At 37.3% G+C, this 13,081-nt stretch overlaps 1 protein-coding gene across 1 annotated transcript in view; it reads right to left on the bottom strand.

Annotated features, from left to right (window-relative positions):
• FOCAD (focadhesin) overlaps positions 1 to 13,081 on the bottom strand; it is a 91,147-nt gene that overhangs the window by 29,496 nt on the left and 48,570 nt on the right. Inside the window, exons 20-24 of the mRNA XM_026043954.1 lie at positions 11,575 to 11,763; positions 11,116 to 11,237; positions 4,947 to 5,039; positions 2,510 to 2,598; positions 1,502 to 1,543 (exon numbers count right to left, since the gene is read on the bottom strand). Coding sequence (XP_025899739.1) covers positions 1,502 to 1,543; positions 2,510 to 2,598; positions 4,947 to 5,039; positions 11,116 to 11,237; positions 11,575 to 11,763 — 535 coding nt within the window. The remainder of the gene's footprint in view (positions 1 to 1,501; positions 1,544 to 2,509; positions 2,599 to 4,946; positions 5,040 to 11,115; positions 11,238 to 11,574; positions 11,764 to 13,081) is intronic.

Below are 13,081 nucleotides of genomic sequence, written 5' to 3'. Positions count from 1 at the left end.
GAGTCAAAGAGTATAAATAACAAAGGCAGGTAACAAAACAATACCTTAGGACAGGGAGGTGTATGCTGTAGAGAGTTTAATAGGGAACGGACTCCWTAATTAGCAAGGTCTTTGGAATTTTGTTAGCTTGTTTCCTGGCTCAACAAAAACATATCATATTTCATCTTCAGAAATTAGACAAAATGGAAGACAAAACAATGTTTCAGTCCACTTCATTATACTCCACTAAGAGTAAAGAACTTTTCTACCAGATATGTCTTCTATAAAGTGCCTCTCAAACACACACAAGTTGTATAAATCTGCTGTTATTAAAAGGAGAACTGCAATTTTGTACAGATAGTAGTACCCTTAGAAATGCAGCAAATAATCTTAAACAGCACCAGTTCTACACTGCGTAACAATAAAAAGGTCTTCCAATAGAGAATGACATGCAGGCTGTTCTTGACCATACTAATAAAACAGCAGTAGATCAAAATGTAGCATGCTAAATTTTCTAGATTGGTMTGGTATTTTTGAAAGAACTTCTTCATTTATTGCTGTAAATATATTCCCATTCGGGTAATTTAAGTTTTTTTTTTTCCTGTCCTCAAACCATTTTCAGTTAATATAAAACCTCAAATAGGTACAAGTTTTGGTAGGGAGTCAAGTTCTTTTGGATTTCTCTCTATACAAGCCATTGAATCATTTCCTGATTTATACAGCTTTTTGTCATTTGTTGTTATCACTATTTTTGATTATCGACTTTTCAAGTAATTACATTTCATGATGCATCTCAAGTAGAAAAACTTCTGAAACTAAACTCTCACAAAAGCTAGATTATGTAATTTAAAATCATCATCCTAGGACCAGGAGGAATCAAAACAAAATCATATATTTTTGCTGAAAGTATGAAACAAAACATTGTGTCAATTTTATCACTGTGTCAGACTAGGAAAAAGGCTAGCAAACATGAAACTAGATCTGTGCACAAAAAAATCCTTTTACTGTTACCTAAAGAAATTACACACACACACACACACACACACAATTATGAAATGCTACTCCCTCAATTTTGGCAACAAATTTCATCAACTAAAATTATATATATTTTTCATTCTGACATCTTAGAATGATATATTTAAAGTGTATCATTTGCTGTTCCTTTACTTATCTCTTTCCACTGCACTACTTTAGCATAGCCATGTACTGAGCAGCTGAAATATCCAACAGTTCTGAACAGGCATTACTTCATTATGGACCAGCTAACATCTAGATTTGCTGTTTAAGAAAAGAACAGGCTAACAGCACATATCAAACTACACAGGCTTTATCCAAGTGTTAGGCATATACCTTTCTCATGACTTAAGCAGGGAAAAAATGTTTTATGCACAAGATGGGAAGATTTCCTTTCTTGAACAGAACCAGGATAAAATGAAAAATTTAGCAGTCAACTGCAAGATATATCTTCTACTATGGAAAAAAAAAMCACAGGAAAAAAAAGTCATAAATTAGCAATTCTTACTTTGAAGCACCTTTGATGACGTCAGTCAACACATCTCTGGCCCTGCAACACAAACAAGAACATACATCACATAYATTATACTATAGCATGAATTCAGCTATTCTTCCCAAACACCTTACATGTGGTCATTCTACATTAATACATATCTCAGTTCTCATATAGATATCAAAAGAGTTAGCACAGACTAAATATAGGTATCAAACATAATTGTGGTCACCCACCAATCACTTTTTTCTTGTGTAAACTACCACTGTTGTCTGAAAGGCTCTTATAACAACACAACTTGACTTTTTGGAAAATACAGATTGAATCAGTAGCCATAAATCAGCTCATTGAACTGTTAMACATAGCTTTCCAGATCACTGCACTATGTCTTAGCTAATAAAATGTTTTACAATGGACAACCATAACAATTTATCCACTACTTATTATACTCCTGAAAACCACTATCGGTATTTATACTGCTAGGTAGTGCAGTAACCTGAATGCATTTAAATGAAAACTACAGCAGTAGTTTCAATTTCTTACATATTGACATTGTCAATTTATAATAGGATACTTGTCTTCATTTATCTGGATTTGCATTCATATCAAGGGAAAAGCAGTAAGGCAGTAAAGCTTCTATACTACCAGGTATCGGTAATGAAAGTAAGGTTCTGGATACCAAATCATACAGTAGCAATGAGTAAACCTGAGCATGACTGTCACGGTCAGAAGATGTCACTGTCACTGCTCAGAAGATGCCCTTCACAATTCCATAGCACACAGTAAGACTGAAAATGAAATGAAATGACCCGTATCATAAAAGACCAGGGGTCACTCAAAAAAAAGTCCAGCTGTTATTATGTTGTAAGCACACTTATTTATGTGCTTACAACAAAAAATGGTGGGTTTTTTTGGTAAGCAGTTTCAAAAATTAAAGCAAATTTAAAGACTTGAAATATCCCCCTTCTTCAGCACCCTCACTTGCCGTTACCTGTCTGCTGCTCATCACTTGTATTTGCTTACCAGAGCCAAGCYGTTAACTGTTTGTACTGAACCTCTTCAGGATCTTCTTTTCCATGTTTTAGCTGCATCTCTAGCTCTGCCTCTCTCCCCTGCAGAATCACAGCATAAATCAGGAGAGAATCTTAAGTGGCTAATCACATTTGCCTTTCTTCAGGGAACACTTGAGTAACAGATGTAWCTTTTCCAATTCTATCTACTTTGTGGGTGAATCTAATTGGTTTTGATACAGGAAAGCATTGTAATACACAACACACTAAGTATTATAAATAGTAATTTCTGATTCCGGGTGAGGAATCAAATGTGAGGGAACTGCAGATGACACGAATGGCCACAGACATCCCTTCCAGGCCACAGATAGAGAAATCCCCTTGAAAGACAGAAAGAATACAGTGAGCAAAGATGATTTCCACTTGAACTCTGACAGTAAAACATCAGTTTCTTAATTCATTACTTGAAGCAAAACTCGTCCTTTTCCTTGTTATGATCCGTCTCTTAGTCTTTTATGTCTCTTATGACCTTCCAGCACAGTTCTTCCTGAACATGGAAGAACAGATTCTGCCCCCTAACAAGTGTTATCTGAGTATGTTAAGCAGTTTGGCCTTACAGTCTCTATCTCAAATCTTGAGACAGTTCTACTCTTATTTCCTAATTTGTCCATTGCTATTCCTTGGAGGGTTATTATACTTTAATTGAAAAATACAAGCTTATAGCTGTGTTTTTCAAACGGTGGAGACTTGCAGGTTGGATGTTCATAAAAACACAGGAACACAAGGGAGTCAATCCTGTAGACTCCAGTTTCACTAAAACGGTGATGCACCAAAGCTACTAAAGGAATGGGAATAATATATTGATTAAAGAAAAGGCTGCCAAAATTCTATGCTGTGCTATTAGAAGGATAACATCAAACGTGACTTTACCGTACGCTCTGACTTGACTGTACGCTTAAACTGATTCCAACTCCCAAGAACACTTGAAACACTGTTTTAAGCCCTGGACTAAATGACAGCTCATCGGATCACTATGAAGTTGGGTTTAGTCCCACGAACATGCTGAACATGCAAACTGACTGGACTGTGCAAGCATGTGAGCAGTTCTAATAAAAACAAGGAGATTTTCATATGTACAAAACATTCACAAATGTTTTGATGAATTGTGGAGAAAATACTTAGCCTTGGATAACCAAATCCAGACTTSTTTGCATCTCAGTCTCCAAACTGCAGAAAGCATTACTGTCCTGCCTGACCAACAATGGTGTTATTTACCAAGCCAGTACAGTGACAGACTACTTACTTATACTGTAATTGAAACATGCAAGTAAAGATACCTGGCCTGAGGAAAAAGCAAAACAAAACAGAATTCTACAGTGAGGGATTCCAAAAGCAATAAAACTAGATTTTATTTCTCTGAAAAAAAAGGCAAGAAATCCTGAAGAGGTTTCAGAACCAAGTCTGGGGAATGCCAAGGTTCTCAGAAAATTTTGCGTCAGAAGTAAAGAAATGAAATAGTAAAGTAATTAAATGCAGTCAGTAATGCCCCTCCCCCCCCCCSGTAGTTAAGATTTAAAATTACAATTTGGAAAGCAGGTAAATGGTTTTTAAAGGGGCTCAGTTCCAAACCTGACATTTGCTGATGGGCAAGATAAAGCTTGTTCTGAAAACATTAAAGAAGCACTTACTTTGCTATACCGTAAAATAAGAAAAAGTGAAAGATTCTGGAATTTGCTGAGAAACCTGACTGGCTTGCACTGTGCAAACAGCTGAGGTAGCCCAGAAACAGAGAAAAATAAGCCCTTAYAGAAGTATAAAGGGAACCTTCCTAAATGGAACTACCTTACAGTAGTTACAACCTCTTGGATCATTTTTCTGGGGAAAAACAAATGACCCTACTTTAGTGTATATATATCAGATCAGCTAATCTAATGAGAGAGGTTATTGGGATAATTTCTGGATTTCCTACTGTTAGATAGGGTGGAAAACTGAAAGATGAATCCCTCACAGTACAAAAATATATCATACTGGATAAGAAAGAAATTATATTTAATTAACCATTTCTCAGTAGCCTTTGTCCACTCTGTGTTACTGTTACTAAAATAATTACATCCATAATAAGAGGTTAGAATTCAAGTTAAAACCTTACACCTTAAAGAGGCACCTGCAATTGAAACAGCTGACATACTGGGACTTTGCAAAGAACAGGGCTGCAAGAATCAGAACTGTATGAGAAATTATCCCTGTATGAAACATCTCAGATCCTGCTGCCATTAGCTGATGACTTTCCTTATTTTTTACCTTTCCAAATTTCCATAAACCTTTTTAAAACCAACTTTTTTTAAAATACATGATTATTATTTGTATTAATGCCCTTATTTTTAAGACTAAAAGATTAATATAGCTTTAATGAGCATTAATATGCATATCATCACATGGCTCAAAATTACCTGCAAGACTGCGCTGTATGTTCGACTCATAAATCCCAACCAGGACTGTGGCAGCAATATTGAGCGGTGCCATTCAGAAGGCTGAATGTTAACCTGTGCAGCACATCAGAAAGTATAAAGTGGTTATACTAGGTCTGCCAAACATTATTCACAGAATCATGTACAAAATAGCTTAAAACTATATAAATTTTGTCTTGTACTATATTTCCATTCCATAAAGAAAAATTCAATGTTGAAATGAAGGACAATTTACATATGATTGAAGGACCATCCCCAGATTCTCATTAATCCCTCATTAATAGGTTAAAAGCTCCAACATTTGACCATGCAAATCAAAAGAAACTGTGAAACCAACAGTGACTGGCTGTTACACAAACATTAATACACCAGCTAAGAGTTTAACTGCCTGATCCTACAAACACTCAGGAATACCCCCCTGCTAAACTGATTAGTTCAAAGATAGACCAACACCTTACTTGGACAGATCTGTGTTCTCCAGCCTGTGATTTACTGACATGTTTTGGCTCATGGTCATAGATATTACGCATGACTGTCAGAAATCAAAATCAGTATGATATTCGTCATAKGCTCCTTTCTGTTTTTATTTTTTGAACTTCATTATGCAGCCAAAATGGGATGCTTCCCATAGTTCATCAGATTGATTCAACTAAGTGGCCCCAGAGAGAACAGTGAAATTATAGAAGGCAATCAGCAAAACATTTGTTAGTATTGGTGGGGCAAAACACATACATAACAAAGATAGTACTGCAATTCATGTTGGAYGGCCTACACGCCTTTAAAAGGTTTAAACGTGTACTTAAATCCAATAGATGACTACTAAACACAGGGACAATGATTCAGAAGGACTCAAGACACATAACTAGGGTATAAAACTGTGATATATATAACCATATCCAGGTACATAATTCAAACTTATTTTAAGAAAAGGCACTGTTGAAGWAAAAAAAAGTGGGGTGGTAGAATTTTTTGTTTTCTAGTAAGTTCAGCAGAAGAGTAATAGGAGGAAATGAACACTACTTCCAGTATAGTGTAAATAAGGTGTGACTTCTACTACTATTTCTAAATCCCTTCTATTACTAAATTTTACACAAATATGGCAGCTTCAACTTCCTGACAGTTAATAGGCCATCTGAGATGTGTGCASAGTTGTCTGCTTCAGTAACTATCACAGCAAACAGTAGCCTATAGATATTTTCAGGGCATGTTAAAAAACAAAGTCAAATTGCTTTAGGCTCAAGCCTAAGCTTGAGCTCCTTTTCTACTTATTTGTAGATTAACAAAATAACTACAATAACACATTAAAACAAGAAAATTCGGGCCACAGAAGTAAACTCAGACTTCTGYATGCTCTATGTAGCTTGCTACCAAAATTCTATTATGTAATCAACTAAAATATATTATTAAATAGAAAATGTGAATTAAAAATCAATTAAAACGGTCCCTTTTTCTTGCTCTCTGATTCTTGCTTTAATTTCTGTAAGAGTTCACTAAGGGTACATGAAAAAATCCTCACTTTTTAAACAGCTGTTTTTTCAGACCCAGAAATGAGTTCTAATTAAAAGGACGGACGCACATTCTTATGTCTCATCACGTTCTATGATAAGCATACAGAATTAACTTTTTTTGCTAGTGTCCAATTATTTCTAACATCTGCCTCTACTGAAATATTAAAAAAAAAAAAAAAAAAAAAAAAAAAAAAGAAAAGAAAAAAAAAAAGCCACGACTGTCATTTGGGTTCCACTGGAAACAAGTTATTTCATCTCAGTAGTTTCCAGGACAGTAGGTTTTTAATGGGGAAAAAGAAAAGGCAAACACGTCAGTTTGGAGTGAGGTAGAATACATCTCACTATCCACTGTTTAAGACTTACACTCTTCATTTTTAAATTAAAAGAACACACATTTCATTTTTAAATTAAAAGAACACACATTTCATTTTTAAATTAAAAGAACACACATTTTAAGAACAATTCCTGTAGGTGTCATTAAGCACAGTCCAAAGCCTACCAAGCACTAGCCCTGCAAGGCTTAATCCCAGAAGGCTGCTGTTGTGCTTTTCTTTCATGGGGGCTGGTCTCTATTCACAATGGGAAACACGTCAGGCCCTGGGGAATCYCTTCACCTTCACATCTCCACTGGCCTCTTCTCTAGAGATGATCTAGATCATCTAACTAGCATCAGGAAGTCATCTCCCTAACCCTTCCTCTTCAATCTCTTCTGTTTGATGCTCTGTAAAGTCTATAGAAAGACAATATTCTTCCTCCACGGATTATAATAAAAAGAAGACTAAAACTTCTTTGTGCTAACACTTCAAGCCCACTGTGAGGCAGTACATGTCGTGAGTAGCTAAACTTACAACAGCTGCCTACAAGTATTAGTAAACCCTTGCAAATAAACATATCCTAAAAGCCATACAATATCAAAACAGATGATCTACTTGACCYGACAGAAAATAGAGATACTTCTGCATACACAAAAAAATACAATTCTCCTCTTCAAATGCTTCAGTAACACCGCTCTTCCTTCCGTAGCCACRTTTGTATTCACACATCCTGTCACATATCTGCTCATTAATTTCTTCAGGAAGTTGACAAACAGCAAGTCTCCCACTGCAACTGCTGGACTTAATTTCGCTTAATCATTTGTAGAAACATCTCTCTTGCATTTTGTTCCCATTCTAAAACTAGTTAAGAATCATGCATTAGATTTGTCTCATCTCATACAAGGCATACCCGATAAGCCATACTTCCCTGCAAGAGCAAGAACAGGCCTTTTAACATTTCAAGGAATTCATGTGTGGAAAAAAAAAGGCTACTGTCTTATTGCATGTAGAACAAATTAGACTATGTAATGGTCTAATGTAATATGTCATATGGCCAAAAAAATCAGTCCAGAAAGAAGGAGCTTCCCCTGCTCACAGGTGCAGCTATCACAGCACACCTATCAAGCTCACCTACTCGACTAGAGAATGCTTCTTCTGTGAGTAAATATAAAGAACACCTAACATTATTTGAATAGCATTAGTTAATCTCTACACAAATCATACACTCATACACTCAAATCATACGCTCATACACTGGCATCCAAGTTTGCAATTGTTCCTTCAAGTTATTATGCTTTTTCCAGTAAAAAAAAAATGCTTGAATATGTTGAGAAATACAAAGCAAGACCATCCTCTTATTGCTTGAAAACATTCCACCAGCTGACACTGTCAAAGGCACCATTTACTACTAACCTGTGCCAAAGGGAGGCTGACTCAGGTGCCACCTGCATACAGCAGGAACATCCAGTTCACTTCCACTAGGGAAATAAAAAGGCCAGTAGCTATGTAAACAACTAACAGCTTTGTTAAAATCTAACAGCTTTCATACCTCTGACCCAAATCACATGCTTACAGAACCATCAAAACACATGGCCTGTGATGTGAATATATGTGACTGTTCCTCCTTTGTTTTCATGACACAGGCGAGCGACACTGGAACGAGACGATTCCCACACACCCCTAGGAGGAATTACTCCAGAGGCTGAAACAGCCGCTGGTAATTACTACCGAGCCTAGTTCAGGTGCCTGTGACAAACCTGAGGGCTTTACTGACCAATGTGGTCCCCACAGCCTTACAGAAAAAAAACAAAATCCCACGATCCTCCTGACCAGCTTGATGGCAGTGCCCTGGTTTCAAAAGGACATTGAGGTTAACAAGGTCTGTCTAGTGGAAAAAAAAAAAAAAAGGCACATTTCCATTTCTGGGGAGAAGAGAATACTCCTCTTTCAAGTCACAGTGACCAGTAAAGGACCACACGCACACTATTTCAAATCACCACTGGATACTGAATACATACTCATGAGAAAACAGCCGCATGACAGCCGCATTCAGTGCCACAGCTAGACGGCACGTTGGAGACAGTCTAATCTCCTTAGGCTTAATCACAAGTCACCTTAGCATTGCTGTTGCTTCTGTTAGATTCAAATGACAAATAAAACAAGTATTTATAATCTGTATKTTTTACATTTCAACATGCAAGAAAACACTTTTATTTGAGCATAAAGGCATGTAAGTTTTTTTTCTTGTATAGTAAATCCTCAYTGATGATGTCCTTACACACAAGGGATCTTTCACAAGTGCAACTGGCTGCCTCATGCCATTTTCTATTTCCCATTATTCAAAAAACAAGTGCAGTTACTGTAATTAACCATGTACAGGTCATCTAGATATACAAAAAGTAACCGGCATGCTCATATTCTACTTGAGGGGAAGCTCTTAAAAATACTGAAAAGTGCATCATCASAGATGTAGAGTACCAAGTTGTGAAATCAGCATGAGGTTCAGTGGAATATTAACACAAAGTACTTTGGGTAGCTGCTGCTTTCTGTGGGACCTGGGTCCGGTGCCAAAGTTTCAAATGGGAAGAATGGTGGGAGGGGAGAAGTAACTACATGATAATATGACATGTATTGAAATGTTTCATTAGCAGTGGTAAGAAATCCACTATTTTGTGGACTTCTTGAATATTGAATTTTGTGCATGTGRGGTTTTTTTTTTTCTTCCTTCTGAACTACTGTGTCTGTGAACAGTCACATGCCCCCCTAGCAAAGCACCAATTAATATCTTTGGTAAAAATTTAAACCATGATATTTGTTTGTGTGTAGTAGCACTGATTATCAAATTCAGCWGCTCATCAAGAATTAACCTTTCTTATACTAGCAAAATACCTTCTGAATCATTAAAAAAAAGTCTGACAAAATTTATGTGCAAAGATATGCAGATTTAAAAATAGTATAGAATACGTACCAATTATTGAAAGACRGAAATGTTATAAAACATGAAAGGTACTTCAAAAAAGATCAGGTCAGTTGAGTTAGACTACAGGTAAACCAAAAATAATTTGGAATATGTTTAAAATATACAATTACATAAACAAAAATCTGCAGACAACCTTAACTGTGGCCTTTTAGCAATAACCTTCAATTAGTGAATGATTCCCATCATAGCTGCGGGATGCAGCTATTTCCCAACAGTAATTTCACATTTGGTTTTATGTCCTAATAAACTTTTACATCCCTGTGATGATGAGTAGTGTTATCTCCAGTTTATACCTTAATTCTTCATCTGTAAAGACACTAAGATTGAAARTATCTATGAAACGTGCATCCTTGGCTAGATGCTTGAGATCAGTATTTTAGCATTTTCTGTTTGATTGTTTTGTGATTTTGAGGGAACAACTTTGCAACTGAAGTACTTTAATCACTGTTGACACTGGCTTTGTAGACAGCAGGAAGAAGAGGTATCCAGCCCCAAGACCTACTGATACAGATTGGCTTATGTCATTATAGCACATGTCCTGAATTTTTTCTGCAATCAGTGTGATGTCTCTGGRGCCTCAAGACTATTTTTTTCCCCCCTCTAAGTTCAAAGTGGCCAAAATAAGATGATGCGTCAGAGCCACCTAGTGGGGTACCAGGAGGTGCTTAACGTACCCATGGAAGTGTTTGAGTAGAGAGAGCTAAGAGACCACCACAGGCAGAAGAAACCAAATTCACAACAGYTCTCATTTACACGGTCCATCATGAAGGCAAGCTACATTGCAGACAAACTAGTTTTGGAACGGGCTAGTTGGTTTGCTCCAAAGAGATGCTGGGACTGAATTAGTACAAAAGGATCGTGAAGCAGCACCTTGAAAAATGAGAATAAAAATCTGTATTGCTGTGGTTGCTGTGATCTGAGTTAGTAAACGCTCTCAGACATAGAAACTGGGAAAAATAAACTTTATTTCCTCAAGTCTAGTCTAGGATTAGTCTAACGACTCATTTTGTTTTACCTCTTTCTAAAATTTTCAAGGATCGAATTTCATATCAACCCTAAAAATACTGCAAAGTCTCTGAAATAAACTCTCTGGAAAATTTAGTAGTGAGCACTTTTCTTTCTCCAATGAACAAATGGGTGACTTGTTACATGTTCTCTTCTGCAAAGCTACATTAGTTTACTASAGTTTACTGAAGGTCACTGCAAAGAATCAGCCACAGGAGCATGAKAGGCCAAGGAGCTGTTACTGTTACAATGTTACTGTTTCCTTATCATAAAAAAAGACTCCATGAGMAGTAAGGGAGAAGAAGAAAGCAGGATGAGGAAGCAAAGCGAARCCAGCACCTTACCTCATGAATGAGGGCTACCAACATCTGCTGGAAGTTGCGTCCCCTGCTGGCCAGAAAACGATTGATAGGCTTCCCATCCTTGCCAACGTGGACAGGAAGGTCATAGCATAACAGCATGCCAGCTTAAAGGAACAGGAAGGAAATGCAAGGTCAGTACAAATTGTCTTGGTAATGATTCAGAATAGTATCACATGTGATAGATTTGATAAGCCAAAGAACATCTGAAGTTAATTTAATACAACCAATGATCTAAAAGCATAAGTGGCCTACGTAAGCATATTCAAATAACACTGATTTGTGTTATACACAAATAACACTGAATATGATTTTTTCTTAAACTGATCCACTCTCAGACAGTGAGTCAAAAAAATCTCTTTTGGGCCCAAGCTTGCACACGTACATGACTTAAGCACTTGCCCATTAACAGACTTCTGAGGATTCAAGAAAGTGTTAGCTTACCTGCAAGGCCTGGGGTCAAGCCTGGTTGCTTGTTCCTTTCGTACATTTTCAGCAGGAAGTTTGGAACACCTGCCACAACCTTGCCGTGGTCCGTGCGTGTGGCGCCTCCTCTTAAGGCAGAGTGATAGACTCCACGGGGCATGTTGGTCATCTCCTGCTTCACCAGGGATGCTGCAAACTCCTCAAATCCTGGGGAAAGCGTAAGTAAAACAGGAGAGTGGAATTGGAAGATCAGAGACTCATGACTCAGATACCGAAAAAATTCCCAGCAACCCCAGAATTGCAGCTGTACTTCAGGGCGATTATGTTTAGCTAGGCTAATAATAACACATTCATATTAAAGCTCAGTTGATGTCTCACACCATATTCACTGCTACTGCAAACTCAGCTTGAGAAACTCTGAAATAGTCCTGTCAGATGGGCAGAAAAAAAAAATAGCCTCAACTATTCCCTGAACTGATTATATTCTTTCATTGTAACTTGTGTAACATCACAGGTTACACAGGACAGCAGAATTAAACTGATGTTTACAACTGTAACAAAACCTGTTTTCTCACAAAACATAGGGTTTTTTTAAGATGACTGAAGGGCAAACTGTGCAAATAAAGTAGACAGGGCATGAAGGAGAGGGCAGGCAGACAGAAGTACAAGGCTTGTGCTATGATTTCTGCAGTCACAGCAGTAAATATTTATCAAGTTCTGTGCTCTTAGACTGTAATTTTATGCTAAAATTATGTTTAAAAATATAAAGAATATATGATTATTTCTTGTTTGTGAAGTCATATTGAACACACTCAAAACAGATTCTGAAGCAAGAGACACAGCCAAAGGGAGTATCTTGCCCACAAAAAGCTCAAACTAGAAAACCTCGGAGAATTTAATGAAATGTGGATGTTACCACCTATGTATGGACGATGCCATACTTTAAAGTTCATACTCTGCATGAGGGGGGAAGGGGAGGGGGAAAAAAAAAAGACAATATTCAGATACTCCTCTGAATGAAAATAGTAAATACCACCTTCAACTGCTGCCCTATAAATTCCAGTACTTCCAGGCAATATTCAAACTGAAATGACAAAGCAGTGTAGAATTTGAGTTTCCCATGCTTCACATGAGCAGGCGCTTACGGTAATACAACACGTCTACAACATGTTCCAACCAATTGTCATAAGAGTTCTGCTTTGTTTTCTATTTTTTTTCCTCAGCTCTACTGCAGAAATAGTCTCTCTAGATTTGTTTGCAATCTTGGATGTTTTCCTCCCACAGAGCTCTGGAAGGCACTTGGAAAAAAAACCCACAGCTCTACAGTAATGCCAACACCAACACCATCTTCTGGTCAGAGCTCTCTATTTTATCAGCTGTTGTCACAGCAACAAGTGCTCATCTCCTCATGAAGCATGTGGAGGCTGAAAATGAGTAGATTTTTCTTATTCCCAAGGGAGGGAGGGAGAGAGGGAGGCAGAGAGGGAGGCAGAGAGGGAGGCAGAGAGGGAGGCAGAGAGGGAGG

The sequence above is a fragment of the Nothoprocta perdicaria genome, unplaced genomic scaffold (assembly GCF_003342845.1).
Source record: "Nothoprocta perdicaria isolate Ctin4 unplaced genomic scaffold, notPer1 scaffold_104, whole genome shotgun sequence".
NCBI lineage: Eukaryota > Metazoa > Chordata > Aves > Tinamiformes > Tinamidae > Nothoprocta > Nothoprocta perdicaria.
The sequence above is the reverse complement of the archived record's forward strand: the minus strand, read 5'-3'. Positions and strand labels throughout refer to the sequence as shown.